Here is a 19,566-nt window from a genome sequence, read left to right on the forward strand (position 1 = left end):
GGTATCAATCACAGAGGGACAGGAGTGTCTAGTGGTGAAGCGTGTGGACCAAGGGGCCAGACTGCGCAGGTTTGAATCCCGGCTCTGCCATTTGCTGGCTGTGAAACCCTGACAAGTTACTTAACTTGTCCTCAACTGTGAAATAGGAAAATAGTAATGCTGTGTTGTGGTATGCCTGATACTGTCAGAAGTTTCTAGAAAGTCCCTGCATTGGCATCAGAAGCTACAGAGCCAGTATTAGAATTGAGCCATACAGATGCAAGTACACTCAATGCATGCATTCCGGAAAGGAAAACGTTATAAAAAGACTTACTCTTTGTAAGACACTAGATTGTAAAATTCACCGGCATACAAGTGGCTTCTACCCAGAATCCTGAGCTACTGAGCTTATAGGATAAGGAGAAGCAAAAAGAGAGAAAAGAGAGCTCAATGATAATTAGGCTGTGGCAAAGAAAAAAAGAAGTTTCACTAAGCTGTTAGCTGTTCTGATGTCAAAGCATTCGTATGGACTTTGAAGAGAATGGCTGAGTCCCTCAGATCGTCTAAGGTGTGTTTAATGCTCCTACTGAATCATAAGCCTCCTATAAAAGCTCGTGGGGTCTTCTGAAAAGTTGGTCCCAACTACAAATACCACTGAGGTCCGTGGTATTAAAAAAATAATAATAAAAAAAAATGTTGCAAACAGCTCCCTGAATGGCTGAAGACCAGGAGACCAGCCGGCTGCTTCTTGACACAGGTTTTGAACATCAAATGTAGAGGCTACAAAGTGACCTTTAGTTGGTTCTGCCTAAGGACTGGTTTATTTTGTTAACTTCACAGAATAGTCTAAGGTGGTGATATAACCTATTTTCAGGGAGTTCTTTGTATTGATGCCTGTAAGAAAAGTAGATGTCATGGGCAAGGCATGCACAGAAATATATTTCGCATGCTCCTGTCTGCCTCCTCTCTTCCCCTGTCACACCCCAGGGGTATTAATCAGGCAGCAGAGATGTCCCCGTGCTCTGGAATAGCAAGGTGATGTCATAGCCAGCCTTGTTTTCCCTGGGGAATGAACTTGTTCGTTTAACCCTCGTAGCAACCCAAGGAAGTCAGGAAGTCGTAAGGTAGGGGGGACCCTATCTCCATCATCAGAGATGAGGACAGTTCCAAGGACTGTTCAAGATCACACAGATCATAGGAGCAGCACCTGGGACTAGTGCAGAGTCTCGAGTTCCGTTCTGGAACATTCCACCGTCCAGGGACCAGAGACTGAGGGAGGGGGCTGCGGCAGACAACCATATACAACTAGGTGACTCATTCAACCACCACACGTTAATCAAGCTGTTCTACATGTTGGGCACTAGGTATGCATTGGTGACCATGCAGACATCTGGGTCTCCAGGAACTTCGTGCTGCTCACTACAGTCTAGTGCTAAAGACAGACGATAAATAATGAGCCCATTGATACAACTTGTGAAATGTGATATGAGCAGGGTGCCAGGTGGGGAAAATAGAGGAGCCTGGTTTAGCCTGGTGACTCAGGAAAGGAGCCCCAGGAAAAGACATGAACGTAGACAAGTGAAGAGTAGGGGGAAGGCCTTTGGGCAGAGAAAGGAGTCCCTGCACAGCGAGGGGGAGCTGGGTCTGCTCCGGGTGAGTATTGGGGGACGCCCAAGCTGGAAGGTGGCGCAGGCTGGGCTGGGGCGGCGGGCAGGCCCCCTTCCCTCAGGGTCTCTTCAGCCGGGGTGAGGATTCTCTAGCTTATCATCCATGCCATTGAAGGTCATACCAGAGTGTGAAACGGCCTGACGGATGTTCTTAAAGGATCTCTTTGGTGCCCATGTGATGAAGGAATACAGAAGGATTCTGGAGAAAGAGTGAGGGGATGAATGAGCTAATACTGCTGAGTGCCTTCCATTTGATTTTTTCATTCAGTAATGATGGAGGCTATTTACCGGTGCAGTTAAGTCCTAGGCACTGTACTAGATGTGTTATGTGTTATAGATACTGTTTCTAATCTCCACAGCAGCTGTGCAAGATGAGGTTACTCGCTTTGCTCCTCACAATTACCCTGGAGGAGGCGGAGGCATTGAAAACCTGCATTTTTACAGATGGGGAAACCGAGTCTGGAGGCAAAGGCTGGAATTTGAGTCCATGCTTGTTTTCCTCCATGACGGTGATAGAGGGACCGGAGTCCTCTGGATGGGAGGGTTTTAACTCCTTGCAACAATGAGTTTCTTGGGTCTTGTGTCCATTCCCAATTGTGAAGCACCATCAAATGCCAGACCAAAAAAAAAAAAAAAAAACAAAACCTTCCAGTAATGGAGTTAATTTTGACACCTTAATGACAAGGTGGAGGGAGACCATCACGGAAATTTTGTTCTCTAGTGAGTGATAGCTTAATCAGAGAGCTCTCGGGGGAGTCTTTTGCCCTCAGGTGCTTATTTTTACAAAACATGCTGTTGTTTAGCCCATAGCAACTGCTTCCTTTGTAGTGTTTTTATAAAAAGTTCTAATAGATTATCACTGCTCTGGCCAGGGGCCAGCACCCCAGCTCATCAGAGCTTCCTCCCAAGGTAAAAAAGCAAGTGTGCTGTCTTAAAATAAAGAGCGAGCAGGTGCCCCTGACTTCCAAGGACAACCTTGGATGGTATCCCTGTTTCTAGGCCACAGCCCAGCCTCGAAACTGTCCCTGGTTTTAGAGGATAATCCTGGGCTCACTGGAAACTGGACTTGTTAAGGAAATGAAAATTCAATGACACTTGTTGAAGGTGGCAAGGCAGACTTTATTCCGGACCATCACGATAGGCGTGGGGGTCGCTGTGGTGGGGCTTCGCAGCTGGGGGAGAGAGATGGGGCTCGACTCTGAAGACAGCAGCGCATGTGGGAACTGATCTCCAAGGAGCAGGGTGGGGGTCAGTGGGTGGAGAAGCCCTAAGAGCTGGGGTCCTGGGGGATTCCGGCCACACTGAGCTAACAGGGTTCTTTCTGGAGACAGGCCAGGGTGGGCCAGACATCACCCCGGGGGATGGTGGAGGACCGAGAACCCGACTAGATATCGAGGGTGGGGGTTCCAGTCGAACTAACATAGCAGAGTTCCTGCTAAACCTGGATTTTGCAGGAAGTAGACAGATGGGCCTAGGAGAAGGTTCAGGAGCCTATGGCCAAGCAAAGAACCTTTGTCAGAATCCTGCTCACCCTTTTCTGCCCAGTTCAGATGCTGTCTGCCACATAACTTCCCCCTGGCGACATCTCTGGCCCCTCCAAAAACCCACAGGACCCACCCTCTGTGCCAGGGCTTTGCGAGGCATCCAGTTTTTTAGATGGATGGGAGAAATCCAGTTTTGTTTTGTTTTTTTTTTCACTTCCAGTCTGTCACAGATCGATAATCTTTGTAAACTAGGATAAAAATGAATTACAAGGTAAAGATATAAAAAAAGCAAAGACATACAAAGCGCTAGCCCTACTTTTTGTGTTTCTATTGAACAAACATAAAATCCTTGTCCAGTCGCTGTAAACGGTTTTAAACCCTGACCTCCGGTTTCTGGGCAAACCCATCACCCCTGCCGTGTAATGTGTCAGTGTGCAGTCGCCTCTCATCTGTCCGTCCCCAGAGGAAGTGGGTTCTGGGAGTGGACTGCAAAGAGGGGTGACCAGGCTTCACCAGGCGTGAGGCATGGCCTGAAATCCAGGTGGCTGTGGACAGTAAAACCCCAGGATAAAGCACAGTGATGTGCCACCTGTTTGGGATGAAGGTGAGCGTGCTGTTCAACCTTTCCCCCGAGTAAGTGATGGAGGTCATATTCTTAAGCACTATGTCATGTTGGTTCTATCCATGCACCACCAAATTCTAGACCAGCGCTGCCTTATGGGACTTCCGGTGGTGGTGGAAACAGTCTCTATTTGTGCTGATGTCGTAGCCATGAGCTACACGTGGCTGGGTGTGACTGAGGAAGTGATGGAGAGGTGCCTTCTCCAGAGTCCAACATCTGGATTAAGGTACCATTCGCATGACATCCACTGAGCGAGACCACACGTTCTCAACAGGAGCGATATCACCTCCAAGGCAGCAAAGACTGATTCCTTAGGGTTAGGGGGAGAAATGTACTCTTTATGTAAAAAGCACATGTATACATCTAGTACACACACAGATACACAGTTTTCTGTAGTATTAAGATTTCATGGGGAAGTGTCTAAAAGGGTGGGGGGGCAGGGAGAGCACACAATGATGGGGGAAAAAAGGTAGAGAAACTAAGATACTGAATGTGTTCTCACATGAAAGTCTAGCACGTATGAAGAGTGTTGTTGTTGGTCACCCTGGGAACTGAACGAAACTGCCTTGCGTAAGTGCTTTCTCAGGAACCTACCCGCCGAGTTCCTAATTGCTGACACATGAGTGGATCTTTGACACATGAGTGGATCATGTTATAAGGAGGGGACTACCTGTAAAAAAAAGAAAAGAAAAGAAAAAAGAAAGCAGCTTTTTTCTGTCAGGAAAACCATCAAGTACAAAATTCGTGAAGCACCTTGTTTAATGCCCTGGGGACACAGAGAAGAATAAGCCTCCGGCCTTGTGGTCAGTGTTGTGGTGGAAATGCATCCCTGGAAATGATGGTTCATCATCGGGTCCCCCCTGGCCCTGTGCTGGCAAGGTAAAGAGGCTGTCCTGAATTTTGTAGCAGAGTTAAGCTTGAGTTTGTTCGTTCAACATTACTGAGCACCCACTAAATGCTGGACACTCTGGAAAGGTCTTGAGATTGTGCTGTACAGCATGGCAGCCGTTACCCCACGTGCGAGATTATGACAATTAAGCAAGATGAAAATTCCTAGTCCCACTAGCCCGTTCCCAGGGCTCGTTAGCTGCACGTAGCTTGTGGCTACGTCAGACAGTACAAATAGCATTTCCACCATCCCAGAAGTTGCATGAGGCAGCACTGGTCTAGAATTTGGTAGCACGTGGATAGACCAGCCGGACATAGTGGTTAAGAATGTGGCTTTTGGGGTCGAATCTGGGTTTGGGATTCAGGGATGAACCCTGAATTTCGAGCATAAAAGAAGGCAATGCACTTAACCTGCACTCATCACCCGCTACACGGGGTGTATGCCATCATCATTTTTATCATAATTATCATCAGCATCGTCGCTGTGATTGGCAGGTGGGGTGAGTAGGACATCCAGACAGGCATTTTATCTTCAAATCAGGTTCAGGCATGTTCTTGTTGCTTATGGAGGTTTTCAAAGATGAGGCTGTTTTCCTGCTGAATGTGTTCCCAACCTCTGCGGTGGTCCCCACCTCCATCCTCAGCACCACGTTGTAAATCCAAGAGCCTGGACTTGGGGACCAGCTCTGCCCCGGATCGGTGATGACTGGCGAGGTGGAAGGGGAACTCTAGAGGTAAAATGTAGAGAAGGACGATGGTTGGTTCGAATGCATTTCTGATCTATCCAGGAGAATTGTAGGACTGAAGTTAGATTTGAGGAATAAAGCCCTTTCCGAAAGTCACTACAAGACAGGTGCTGTAGTACAGCAGAGAGGAGCTGGCTGGCTGCTTTGGGGGTGTATTTGCTTAAGATATTTCCACCAGGAATCTCATTGTTATGAAGCCTTTTATTACCAGCTGGGTCCTGGAATAGAAGCAGAGGCACCAGCCCCATGGCCAGATCATTAAGACAAATTAAGACATATTAACATATGCTGGAAACAGTTACCTACATAGATTTAATTTGTTTCCCTGCTGGAGGAAAACCCCAGGAGGGCACAAAACACATACCCTAGAACAGTTCTGCAGCTACCCTGTGAGCCTGTCACTTGTCAGCCCCTTAGGGGCTGGGAGCCGCTGAAGTTAGACATCTACCCAAGGACAGTACGTCTGAAAATACATCCTCTCTTGGACCAGGATTACGTGTGCTGATACAGGTTACCTGGAGTTTTGTTGAATTGCTGATTTTCTTTTTTTTTTAATCACCTTATTGATATAAATAATTATTTTGGTTTATGAAAATAATGCCCAGAGCTCTGAAATATCAGGATATTAGAGCACATTTTATATTCATATAATAAACTTAGCAAACTTACATATTTGCATTATTGTTTGCTCTTTTTTTTAAGATTTTATTTATTTATTGGAGAGAGAGTGAGCGGGAGAGCACAGGCAGGGGAGGGGCAGAGGGAGAAGCAGGCTCCCCGCTGAGCAAGGAGCCTGCCCTGGGGCTCCATCCCAGGTCCCAGAGATCATGACCTGAGCCGAAGGCAGGTGCTTAACCGACTGAGCCACCCAGGCACCCCTGTTTGCTCTTTTTTTAAGAGACCAAAGTGAAATAAGAGATAGTTCATTCATTTCTGAGAGATGATTTGTCCTGTCATCATGATGACAGCTTCCCTTCCAGATTTGTCCCATTCATTGAACATGTACAATTATATGTGAGAAGCGTAGTCCCCCGGTCACTTTAAAAAAAAATAGACGGGCCTTTTATAGTGTCAGGAGTGCATATACAAGCTATCTGTGCCTGCTGCCAGCCTACAGGTTTATGGCCTTTCCTTGGGGCTGCCCTGCACTTCAGGCTTTGCTCATGGTTATGGGACCGCTCACAGGCCAGGGATTCAAGCAGTGATTTTCTGTGATGATCGTTTGGCTCAACATGAGGTTCTCATTTTGGAAATCGGGCAGGATAGGGTCTGAAACCTTCAAATAACAGCTTGCTGAAAGGTGGTTTGCTTGCTTCTCCACATGCCCGTCTTCCAACATAGACGCTATCCAGATAGCTGCATCATTTGGCTCACTTTAGAGAAGCATCTTTACTGGAGGGCAAGGCTTTCTAGCAAGAAGGGGTATGTGTCTCCCACCTCTACCACTCTTCTCGACACTCTAGACAACCCTTCCAGTTCCAGGCAACGTTCAGTCATTTTAGAGGCCACCAAAGACCATTTGAGCCTACAGCGAACAGTGTGGCCATAAGTCTCTTAAATTGAAAACTTACAAATTGGAATTCTCTATTTATATCCTACCTCTTGAAGACGGATATTTTAAGTTGTCTCACCAAGCCATCCACGATAAGGTTGTTAACGTAGAAGCGATTTGAAAATCATGAAAAGAAGAAAATGTGCTAGCCAGGATAAATAATGAAATTGCTGTGATTTATTATGGAAGTCGGCTCCAAGACTCTCCAAAGCTCCGGCAATAAGTGGATCATTAAATACATTATGGTATAGTCGCATGACAAGATTATGTAGCTATTAAAATTACCCTCGGGGAATTTATAAGAAGAAAATTCTTATAATACAGTATGAATAAGAGAGGGTTAAAAACCGTAGAATTAGCTATGTTTACCAAAAAATCAAGAAAAAATATTGACAGGAAATTCACTACAGCTGATGAGATGGAGTGGTTTTTATTTTCCTTCCTTCAGATTATTATCACAAACACATACTACTTTCATAATCACACACCAGAGTTTTCTTTTTGGTTGACTCTGAGCTCCCTGACAGAAAAAGGCAGCTGGGGAAACAATCGTGACTTTTACAATGTTCATTATGTGAGGAAAGAACCATCTCCGTCCTTCCAAGATCAACTTTTTCTGGATCCTGAATTCCAGAAGGGGTTTATCCTGAAGGCTGTGGGGTGACGTGACATACAAATCTTGACGAAGTTCTTGAAGCAGCTGCTGACCAGGCAGTGGGGTGAGCGGGGGAGGCGAGCCTGCCCCTTGCCCGTCTTCCATCTCTATTCCTTGTCTGCAGTTTTGAAGAGCTGATTTGCCCATTGCATCTTAGCCAAACAAAATGTGTGAGATAGGCCTAGCAGGTGCAGAGGACGGCTCTCAGCGCTTTCTTTCACACCTTGAGGATTGAGTGACCTCCAGTCCTGGAAATGACTTCTTTTAAAAACTAATGTAACTTGACTTCTCCCCTCCCTCCCCCCACTGCAGGTGTAGCTGCGCTGGATTCCAGTGTATCTGGGAAAATTGGTCTGCGTGCCGTCATATATTATTTCTGTACTACTGTCATTGCTGTAATTCTAGGTAAAATCTATTTCTGATTCCTTATTCCTCTGTATAGTGGTGACTTTTCCTTTAAAAGTAGCTGGACTTTTTTTAAGGCACTTATTTTTTTTTAATTCAAAAAGTAGTTTTGTCAAACCACCGTGAAGCCTTTGGGCTTAAAGTCTACCCAGCACCTTTTCTATGAAGAAAATACAATACTGACTAAAGTTCAGCCATGATGCTGCTTATTCATGTCCCTAGAAAGAAACAGAAAGAGGGTGAGAGTTCTGTGCTTTACCAGGTTCACTGGGTGGAAGGAGGTGAAGCCAAGAGCTTATATAATTTGTAAACTGAGTAATTAGTCTATAATAGTGGAGTTGAGTGTAATTGTGAAATATTTCCAAAACGATGGCATTTCAGTGCATTTCAGATTTCACATGGTACTGGGAGCTCGCAGCGTCTTGCCAAGTATAAATTCCGCTTGAAAAAGGGAGAAGGTTCTAATACGGGACTATCGCTGCTCTTGTACCTTTGGCATTCTTCTGTGAAGAAAATGCAGTCCGTCCTTTGTGACCTAACGTTTCAAGAAGGATGCCCCGAGTGGGAAGAGAGGCTGGGATGTAGTCAGATGTTGCAGCCAGCGTGACCCTGCTGCTGCTTTAATGGATTGTGGTGAGGTTTGAGTGGTGTGAGGCAGGGCACCGAGGAGGGGCTGAACCCTGCCTTAAACCAAAGCCACATCTCCTCATGAGGTTCCTGAGGGAGGGAGACATGAAGGGAAAAGTTGGTGTATGTCTCTCTCCAGCAACCCTGAGAGGGAAGAGGGAACCACACCCACCATGGTCCTTGCATCGCCCACTGACTCTTCTCACTGGCAAAACCGAACTGCTCAGTGTCCTGACGTCCTGCCCCCGTGGATTGGCAGCCCCCCAGCCCCAGTCAAGCAGTCTCTGATGCCTTGATCTGTTCTCCAGCCTCCCATCTCTGCTCGGACACCTCAAAGGACAGGAACCCATTACCTCCAGGGGCCAAAATGGCACTCTCAGATACTCCCTGTTTAGACAGTTCCTTTCGGCAAGAATTATCTCTCCCTGTAATGCCTGTTTGTCCCCATTCCGTCCCCTCAGAGTCACAGGGAATACTACTTTTCCTAACCCTGACCCTTTTTTGGATTAGACAACAGTTGTCCAGATTTTTTAAGGCTTGGGGTATGGAAGGAAGAGAAGGCTTGTTCTGTAGGAGCCTCAGGAAAAGAACCAGCATCTGTGGGTAAAAGTTACATGAAGACATTGAGTGGGTGCCCTGAGCTGGAAAAGGAATCACCCTCACCCCAACCCCTGCCTAGGCTGACCTCATAAGCTAAAACAAAGAAAATAGAAAATTCTCATCAGCAGGTGTTTCCAGAAGTAATTCTGGAATGCAGCCTCTTCATTAAAAAAAAAAAAAAAATGGGAAAAGTTCCTTCTGCTTCGTTTAAATGGAAAAGTCATTAAGGCCCTGCTGAGGTCCCAGCTGAGGCTCAGCATCTTGGCTGGACCTCAGAGTCCTCATTCCAGTATTGTCTGGTGCCACCATGCCTACTCGTTCTAAGAAGGATGGCGGGAGCGGGGGGCACAGGGGGCGCAGATGTTCTAGAAGGTTCTTAATGCTCTGTGGTACTCTCCTTGGCCACAGGCATCGTGCTGGTGGTGAGCATCAAGCCTGGCGTGTCCCAGAAAGTGGATGAGATTGACAGGACAGGCAGCAACCCCGAAGTCAGTACGGTGGACGCCATGTTAGATCTGATCAGGTGAGTGTCTTGCCAGCCGGGCAGCTCCATGGGCTTGTGAGGCTGCGGTCACACCGGACCCATGCTTGCTCCGAGGCTCTGCTCTCGCTGGTTTGAAATTTCTGATAGTTTTTGAATCATTGCATGTGTTCAGTGAGCCCTGCACCCCAAAATTACATAGCCAGGCCTGCTTGCCCAGAGTGTGGTTCCAAGAGGGGTGGGAGGAACAGGCTCTTCTGTCCGGAATCAGGATGGACAGAGATGCAGAAAGTACCTACTTGTTGCATTAAGATGCTGGACTGGGTGGGGGTCAGTTCTGAAGCACACTTAAAGAAATATACTTTTTAACTGTACAGGAGAAACCCTTTTATCAGAAGCAATCAGGGCTGGAAATTGGTCAGTTAATTTTAAGGGAGTCGTTAAAGCAGAGAATCGTAAAAAAAATGGCACAGATATGCATGACATATTTTGTTGAGGCTTTGAATGGCATTTATCTGCTGATTTCTGACATAGGGCCATGGTCTTCCCTTCAGGTGTGTCAGTTGATTATAATTTCGTATCATTTCTCTTGCACCTGCTGCCCTTACAAAAGCATCATGTACAGTTTCCAGGTTCAGTTTCCATGAAGGAGAGCAACAAAACCCTCAGAAACTGCAAAGAAAGCTGAGTGCCAGTTTTTCTTTCCATTTCAGTGGCCCTCCCAAACCTAATTGAACCACAGAAATTTTAGTCACTTGCTTTGGTTGAGTTTCCAGGCATTGAGTTTAGCATTTACAAAAACCACACCTTCCGTTTCATAGTCCTGTTCCATCGATTCACGTCATTTGTAATTCAGTAATTACGCTGATAGTTGCAATTGGCATAAAGACCTTGGGAACAATTGCAGTGACTCTTGGTGAGCATACATTCTCATCCGTGAACATAGAAGGGGACAGAAGATTAAAGACGTCCCTTGACTGTGAGCGTCCACCTGCCCGTGCTATGTGGCACCAAGGACAATGAGCGTATCAGTTACTCAGTGAATCAGCTAAGTGATGGTTGTTTAAGAGCACTTTCTAGAGTTGGTTGCAGCTCAGCATGGGGGGAAAAAATCTTAATCCAAGGAAATATTTGCAAAGGAGAAGCCAGAAGAGAAACCAGAGGACTGATTCTGTGTGCTCCTCATGTTCACCAATGTATTGGGTATGACAGAAACCAAAAACAAAACACTTTTGCCTTAATGTGACACTGCTTTTCATGTCTCCAACAGGAATATGTTCCCTGAGAATCTTGTCCAAGCCTGTTTTCAGCAGGTAATCATAATGACTTTTGCCTCCAGGTTGCTCCCCTCTTCACTTTACCCATTCAGATTTTTATGTCCTGCTATGACCCAGGAACTGGAATGAGCCCATCCCAAATGGCAGGAAATGAACCTATGAATATGCACCTGGAGCCATCGTAGGTGACTTCTCTGCTTCATACCTCTGGTCTTTGGGGCCCCGGAAAGTCCCTGTTGGAACTGACCCAGGCTCCCTTTCCCTGTTTTTGGAGAACCCCGTGGTATTTGCAAAGAATCTTAGATTGTCTGCAGATGCAGCACCCTGCAGAAGCAACCCCGTCTCCTCTCTCCTTTCTCCCTCATGTCGGGAGAGCAGTATCTAACCCCCATGGGGCTTTGTGTTCCTGGTGTTTGGTCTTTTCCTTAATCCTCGCGTGCTCACATTGCCGGCATGCCCCACCCCCCGGCCATGTAACAAAGCCCTGATTTTTTTCTCTAGGAAAGCTTCACGGTCTCTTCACTCCGTTTCCTTGCTGCCCTTCTCTCTGTCTGTGCACTTGAAGACAGCGGAGTCTATCCCAAACTGCTGAATTCATTTACATAAATTACACGGACAGAGCCGTCTGTGTGTACCAACAAAAATGGCCATGAGCTTGCTCCCTGCCGACCTCCAGGAGGCACAGAACTCCCTCTATTTCGAGGTTCAGCCTCAGTGGTCACTTGTAAGGTTCTCAAGGCTGGCAGAGCCTCGGAGGAGTGACATCGACGCCTGCTGTAATAGTACAGCAGCTCTTTCTTAAACCTCTCTGCTGAAGCTCAGCAGAACCCAGCAGAGCTGAAGGAAGGAAATTCAACAGAAATCTCACTCATGGACTGGCCCTAAACGGGCTGTTGATTTTGGAACAACCATATAGTTCTTGACATGTACTAAAGTCATGGTGACTGCATTTATCGAAGTAATGAGGTTGTTTCGCCCACATTAAAAATAATGAATGAATAAACAAATAGAAACAAAATGATTGGCAGGATCCCTGTAGCGTCTGTTAAAGCTCCTCCAGATAAAACCTATACTTTCTTTCCCGTTATCGCCCTGCTAATTTGTCCCTTCTTATGAAAGAGAACATTCTGACATCATTGAACGGTGGCTGTGGGAATCAGGGTTTGGATTTCACGGTCTCGCTTTTTGCTTCCAAAGCCTCGCGGGAGCCAAGAGAGGCGACAGAAGCAGAAGCCTTCCGTGGTACTCATTTAGCCGAAGTAACATATTCCTGTGGTTTAGGCTCAGATGCTTGAAAAGCTATTATTTTGTTTGTTTCTTTGGTCTTCTTTTTCCCTCCAACATGCAGTACAAAACCAAACGTGAAGAAGTGAATACTCCCAGTGAGCCAGGGACGAACATGACAGACGCACCTGTCACGGCCATCATGACAACTGCCATTTCCAAGGTACCTTGTCGCCCGTGCCCCTTCCCCAGTAGGCAGGGGCTGAGTTGTGAGGAGCAAGCAGAAGACGGAAAGACAGTCCTCACTACTTGTGAATTTGTCTACCCACTAAAATGTATTTGTAACCCCCCAAATGAACACGATGCTCCCACGTCATTTGTAGACAGACAAGGAGTGGTAAGAAGTTTAAGTCGCCCAGCACACACATTCCCGGCTGAGGATGAACAGGCTGAGCTCTGCCTTTTTTTTTTTTTTCAAGTAGGCTCCATGCCCAACGGGGGCTTGAACTCATGACCCTGAGATCGAGTCGCATGCTCTACCAACTGAGCCAACCAGACGCCCCAGGCTCTGCCTTCTTGTTTCAGCTCTCTTGTAAACAATTGTTCTTTTAGTGGTGTGTTTATGCCACATTTTTTCACATTTTTGTGCTTTTTTATGATGATTTCACTGTTTAAAACGTCCCCCAAGCATAGTGCTGTAGCGCTGTGTGTGGTTCTCAGGGCCAGAAGGCTCTGATGTGCCAGATAGAAAATACATGTGCCTTAGATCAGCCTCACTCAGGCCTGACAGTGTTGGTTGAGTTCAGTGTTCATAACTGCACAATACATATTAAACATTTATGTGTTCTTTAACAGAAACACACGTAAAGGAAGGTTATAGACCGATCATTGGATGAAAATGTTGTGAACATTGGTCCCCAGGAACCTGACCTTGTTGTATGTCCCCTGGGAACGAGGATTCAGTATTTGCTAACTCAGTGTTGGTGGGTGACCGCTTTGTAGAATGAGACCACCAAACATTACGAGAAGCAAGTGAACCACACAGAGAAAAGAATGAGGCTTTTTGTCTCTACTGTCCCTGTCACTCCTTTGAGTTGAGTTGGGCACCTCTAGGAGCTGCGTTAGATATGCAAGACCATGAAATACGGAACACGGGGCCACATCCCTTATCTGAAACTCTCTGCCCAGATGTGATTCAGAGTCCAGAGTTTCCTTTTTTTTTTTTTTTTTAAGATTTTATTTATTTGACAGAGAGAGACACAGCGAGAGAGGGAACACAAGCAGGGGGAGTGGGAGAGGGAGAAGCAGGCTTCCCGCGGAGCAGGGAGCCCGATGCGGGGGCTCGATCCCAGGACCTGGAGATCATGACCTGAGCTGAAGGCAGACGCTTAACCATCTGAGCCACCCAGGTGCACCTAGAGTCCGGAGTTTCTCACTCTTGATGCGCCGTGCGGTGTAGGCACTGTATGTCATGCAACATGCTGAAACGGGAAATAGGATCAAAGACATCGATAGTTCTGCAGCAGACTCTCGAATATCCTGCCAGATAAGAGAAGTAAACCATAAGTAGCCTCAGTTCAGCTCAGGGTAGGTTCTGCCACCAAGAGTTGGCCATCCTCTCGTCAGTAAAACTCCTGGGTTTTGAGAGCTGTTGGAATTTCAGCATTAGAGCCAAGACCGTAGGGCCTGAAGGAGAACCTCTATAGTCCTGTGGTGGATTTCTGCTGAACGTTCTCTGGCACCACACAGACAGAGAAGATTTAAGGAACAAATGTTTGGGAGACTGAGGAATCCCAACTGGATAGCCCGCGGTGGGCTCCTGCTTCCTACTGCAGAAGCCTTAGGTCCCCCGGCTGGTTCAGCGGCCCTCCACGTCTGGGCGCCTCCCTGGTTTCCCAGCTCCCCTCGCAGTGGCCCTCTCTACCCCATCCAGACCCACCTCCTCCGTTTCTCCTTATTCCCACCTTTGCACGTGATCCCACGAAGATTTTTGCAAGCACCCCGCCATGAGCTAGGCCCTGCTGGGCATTGGGATGCCAATGGAGCAGGTAGGGGTGGCCTCTGCCCTCATGTGACGGGCAATGGCAATAGGGAAGGACAGGGTACTCAGGGGCCTTCAACAACAGAGGCTTAAATTAGTTTGGGGGCCATAAAGGAGGAGTAGGAACTCTCCAGGCAGAGTAGGGCAGCCTGGTGCATGATGACTTGTGCCTCTCCTATGCCATTTTTCTGGAATATTCTTCCATCTCCTGGCCGTCTGCCACTCAGGCTGAGCTCTCCCCAACCCCGTGGCCTCCATTCGGTCTCCGCCTGATGCCAGCAACCTGTGGCTTGGCGATGCAGTTAGTTACACACCATCTTGCTATCACTGGCTTGTTTTTCTTATGCTTAATCTTATCTATCTAGCTGTATTTTAAGACTTGCCCTGTAGCTGGTGCTGTTAGCACACTCTCGATGCTCGGTAAATATGTGTTTGAGTATATCAGATTATAAGTAAAAAAAATGACGGGCACGCCAGGAGCTTCAACCATTTATAATACTTTGTAAAGCTGGCTTGTACGACTCCGGTTCCGTTATCTCCCTGTGATATCTACCAAAGCGCTTGATCAGCTTGCACCCAACTGGCATTTATCTATGCCTATGAAATCGCTCAGTAAATCTCACGCTGCCCCACTCAGATGAAGTTTTTTTCAGCATCACTCATGCTGTTCTTACCCAGGATAAGGTGAAGAAATGGTTCACGGTAGCAGCTGTTTGGTTAATATTTACATCTCTAAAGTCCTTCTGGTCATCCAAGGTTAGGCAGTAAAGAATGTTTCTGTGCTTCACTATCAGGATAAAACAGATAACATAAAAATGTTCACCGTAGTAAATATTTCGCGCTCCCTGCATTATTGAATGCCTGTCTTTTTCACGCAGACTCCAAACGTAGCTAGTAGTTCAAATAACCTCAAGAAGTGCCTTGATTCTAAAGTTCTCTTGAAAAACGTAAGACATCCCAGAATAAGAACTCTTCAAAAGAAATCTTCAAGTTTGGGTTTTTTGAGAAAGAGAACCAAAAAATCACTTTAAACTTCCATGGCAGGGGGCGGGGGCGGGGGGGGTACAGACTTGGTACATGTGTAGGTGGTTTGCTGTTGTTGTTTCCTCCGCAAGTACTGTTGACTCCGACTGGTAGATTTACTGACTTACTGCATTGGCTGTCGTATCTTCTCATTTCAGGGCCTCTGCCTTCCAACAAAATTATAATCATGCATTAATATATTCTCTTGGTTTTGATCCGCAGAACAAAACACAGGAATCCAAAATCGTAGGCATGTATTCGGACGGCATAAATGTCCTGGGCTTGGTTGTCTTCTGCCTCGTCTTTGGACTTGTCATTGGAAAAATGGGAGAAAAAGGGCGGATTCTGGTGGATTTCTTCAGTGCTCTGAGTGATGCAACCATGAAGATCGTTCAGATCATTATGTGGTGAGCAGATGCCAGTGAATGCCATCTTGCTTCTCCTGACAATTGTCCCCTCAAAGTTAGAATAAAGGGACCTTGTTTCTCCACTGACCTCACCCTAGGAAGGATGAACACGGAATGTCGAGACACTACAGTGGTCGGTAATTCTACGTATTACTCAGGAGTTAGTTGACAAACAAGAATCTGAGTATCAGCCATTGCCTGTTCTACCAAAGCCCTTGGTCAGCTTGCACCCAACTGGCATTTATCTAAGAAATAACTCTTAAAATAATGACTTGAAGGGGTTCCTGGCACGTCAAAACTAAGTGCTTTCCTTGTTAGGCCCAGTGCAGAAGTGATATTCAAAATACTTGCAACTGTATTTCGTTTCCATCCAAATGAAAGCTGCCATTTGGATGAGAACACACCAGCAGCACCACCTGAGTATCTGCCCTGTCCCTGGAGGGGCCAACAAGTCTGCCTTTTCGAGGTGATCTCTGCCCCCACTTACCTCATATTGAGTTGACTCGACACTTTTTACCCTAAAGTGTAGACATTGACAGTGGTTTCGGCCACTTACTCCCGCTGAACCTCAGCTTCATCATGTGTAAAAAAAGGATAATAAAAGCTTACCCCTCGAGGTGGGAAAAGTACATTAAGGGAAATGATGCATGTCAAATACTTAACCCAATACAAGGCAGGCAGTAAGAGCTCCACAAAAAGAGCTGTTATGACCACTTCCACGACTAAGTGTATTGCTCTGTGGCTGATATTACTACAAGACAAGATGACCCAGGCTAGAAGGAGCGTGGTGGCCGTATAGGGAGGGTCAGGCAAAAATGAGATCTGCACCCGGGACCATCGGCAGGACGTATGTGCCTCGGGAGCATGGCACAGGTCAGGCCCCTGTTTAACCACACGTTCTTGCCAAGTTCGCTCACCCAAGGTAGCTTAGGTGGGTGGGATTGAAGGTGCACGCACAGGCACTAAATCCTGGCTCCAGTGTGGTCCACCAGAGCCTGAGCCTGAAACCTTAGCCTCGTTGTGGACCAAGTGCTCCTCCCAGCCGAGCGCATGTGCCGAGCCGAGGTGCACGCCCTGGATTGTTTCCTCCCCAGCAATCCCACCTCGAGGAGACACCTGATGACGGAAGTGTCTTTGCTGTGCTTACATTCTAGTTATATGCCACTCGGCATTTTGTTCCTGATTGCCGGGAAGATCATAGAAGTCGAAGACTGGGAAATATTCCGCAAGCTGGGCCTTTACGTGGCCACCGTCCTGAGTGGGTATGGCAGACTCGAGAGAGGAAGCGGGAACTGTGTTCGAGCTGCTGGGTCGCTGCTGAGAAGCTGTGTTTCAGTTATAATTGGCTTCTCCCTCGTGCTGAGGAAGATGGGGTTCAGAGATAAGAGAGCGGGGTGGGGGTGGCTGCCCTTTAACAGCTGTACTAGGGGAGGATCACACTGTGCTAATTGCCAGATCTTGGCAGAACAGCCTGGACCATGGTTTACTGCTGCCTTTATTAGTTGTGTTAAGATCCTTTATTGAAACGAGCAGAACCCACTGGAAGCCTCTCTTGGCATTCACTTCTTCAAGGATGGAAACTCACCAGACTTGTAAGAATAGCCCACAAGGACCACAGCCCCAAGAAAGAAATCAGGCAGGGCCTGAATGAAATGAGACTCGAGCAAGTAGGAGCGGGTGGCCGGTTGGTTCCAACCCCGTTGGTGTGGGACTGGGCACTGCTACCACGCCCAGTACCATCCGAGTGTCAGAGAGGATGCTGGGAAAATCTTCAGGCTGGGACGAACTGGGTAAAGCAGGGAGGCAGCAGGGGACAGGTCATTTGCATATTTATTGCAGCCCAGTTATTGGTTCCTTGAGGGGAGGTAGGGTGAGGTAAGTTAGGAATAGTGCCCCTGGATATCTAGCAGGGGCAGGATACGTCACATGTGCTAAGAAATATGGACCAAGGGAATGAATAAACATCATCAACACTCCCACAGGTCAGTGCCCCCAAACACCCGCCTTGAGCAGTGAGCTCACCTGTTGGAACTTGAGTTCCCTGGGGAGTCCATCTGTGTTTACCTAAAGCACAGCCCTTCCAGCCAACAAGAAGAAGCCTGGGTGTCCACAATGGGAGGGCCAGCGTCCGATCCCAGGGCCCTAGCCGCACGGGAGCAGGGCTGTCTACCCTTCTAGAGGCCGGGGCCTGTGTCCAGGGAGTGATTTGGCTGAGGTTTATTATGCTGAGCCATTTTAGAACACATTTCTGCCGGTTCCTGTTCAATTGTCCTACCTGGGTTTCTAACAGAAAACTAAATTTATCCTAGTTCCTAGTCACATGCCTGCTATCTAGAAGACCCCCACGATGGATCTTCAGGATCTGTATTTTCAATGGCCATTTCTTACTTCAGCTTTAAATAACTGATCTGTAAACTCTTACATGGCACCTGCTGGATCGATCTCATTTTTTAAGCCCCCTGTTTTGTGTAACCTGTATATTCCTACGTGAAACAAGGAGTCGTTTCGGAAGGCAGGAACAACAAAGAAAAGAGGGTCGATCCTGAAGTATGACTATAGGAGAGCAGGGACTCGCTCCTTCCTGCAACCTGCCTGCCCTCTTGGATGGTGGACACCATCCAGCAGGACAGCAGTGTGCTCCAGGGAACAGAGGGGCTGGGTGTAGGATGAGGGTTTCTGGTAGCACTGTGTGTGGAGCCACAGAGCTGCCAAGAAGGAAAGGTCCACTCGACCTAGGGAGGTGAGGGAAGGCTTCCTGGAGGAGGGGGGAGCCTTTTGCTGAGTCTTAGAAGAGGGGTAAGAATTCAGCAAGCAGAAGGAAGTGAAAGTACATTAGCACCTATTGCAGGAATAGCACATACAGGGCTTGGCAGTGTGACATGCGTGTTCTGTGAGCTCTGAAATGTGGATTCAGCTACTGGCTGCAGCACTTTGACAAGACACTTCATTTGCTAGGTGAGTCTCCTCATCCTCATTGGTGGAATGGAGACATATATCCCTGCCGTACTTCTCATTTTCTTTTGGATCATTATGGAAATCAAGTGATCTATCATGAATTTTTTAAAAAGCTCTTTGGAAAAAAGGATTACTATGAGGAGGTGTGTCCTCTATGCACCTGCTTCTCTCTCTTGTTCTCAGACTCGCGATCCACTCCATCGTCATCCTCCCACTGATCTACTTCATAGTCGTACGGAAGAACCCTTTCCAGTTTGCCATGGGAATGGCTCAGGCTCTCCTGACAGCTCTCATGATCTCTTCCAGGTGAATAGAGGAGGGGTGTCCGGGAGAAGTCTCTGGGCCACACCTTGTCAGCTCTCACCGGTCACACTTGAGAGCTGTCCCGGCCACATGTGAAGCTGACGACTTAGTAGCTGCCTTTAACTCAAGGAATGACCTCTGTATTCTCTGCCCGTGTCCTTGAATATTTCTGCCCCCTGCTGGGCATTTCCTGCCCTCGTGGCACGGCCTGCAGCCCAAGAATGGGTTATACCATAACCTGGAGCAGCGGCAGACCCAGCACATTCTCATTCCTGGACCTGCCGAAAGTGCCAGCACGCTTTGGGCTCTGGGTTTGGTCTTTGGCATAGAAGTGTCTCTTCAGACAGGGGTGGAGCTCCGGCGTTAGACCAGAGGTTCCTTTCTCTTTCTCTCTCGCAGTTCTGCCACACTGCCGGTCACTTTCCGCTGTGCTGAAGGAGAGAACCAGGTGGACAGGAGGATCACCAGGTTCGTGCTGCCCGTGGGGGCTACGATCAACATGGACGGGACCGCCCTCTATGAAGCAGTGGCGGCCGTGTTCATTGCACAGTTGAACGGCCTGGACCTGGGCATCGGGCAGATCGTCACGATCAGGTAGGGCACAAGGTCGCACTCGTGCTCGTCTCTGTT

The 19,566-nt window shown here is 47.5% G+C and overlaps 1 protein-coding gene across 1 annotated transcript in view; it reads left to right on the plus strand.

Moving 5' to 3' along the window:
• SLC1A1 (solute carrier family 1 member 1) overlaps window positions 1-19,566 on the plus strand; it is a 72,417-nt gene that overhangs the window by 42,534 nt on the left and 10,317 nt on the right. The window contains exons 3-10 of the mRNA XM_027616540.2: window positions 7,906-7,998; window positions 9,634-9,748; window positions 10,977-11,019; window positions 12,332-12,430; window positions 15,494-15,678; window positions 16,833-16,940; window positions 18,817-18,939; window positions 19,336-19,530. Of these exons, the coding sequence (XP_027472341.1) occupies window positions 7,906-7,998; window positions 9,634-9,748; window positions 10,977-11,019; window positions 12,332-12,430; window positions 15,494-15,678; window positions 16,833-16,940; window positions 18,817-18,939; window positions 19,336-19,530 (961 nt within the window). The remainder of the gene's footprint in view (window positions 1-7,905; window positions 7,999-9,633; window positions 9,749-10,976; window positions 11,020-12,331; window positions 12,431-15,493; window positions 15,679-16,832; window positions 16,941-18,816; window positions 18,940-19,335; window positions 19,531-19,566) is intronic.

Source organism: Zalophus californianus, chromosome 13 (genome assembly GCF_009762305.2).
Source record: "Zalophus californianus isolate mZalCal1 chromosome 13, mZalCal1.pri.v2, whole genome shotgun sequence".
In the NCBI taxonomy this organism is placed as follows: domain Eukaryota; kingdom Metazoa; phylum Chordata; class Mammalia; order Carnivora; family Otariidae; genus Zalophus; species Zalophus californianus.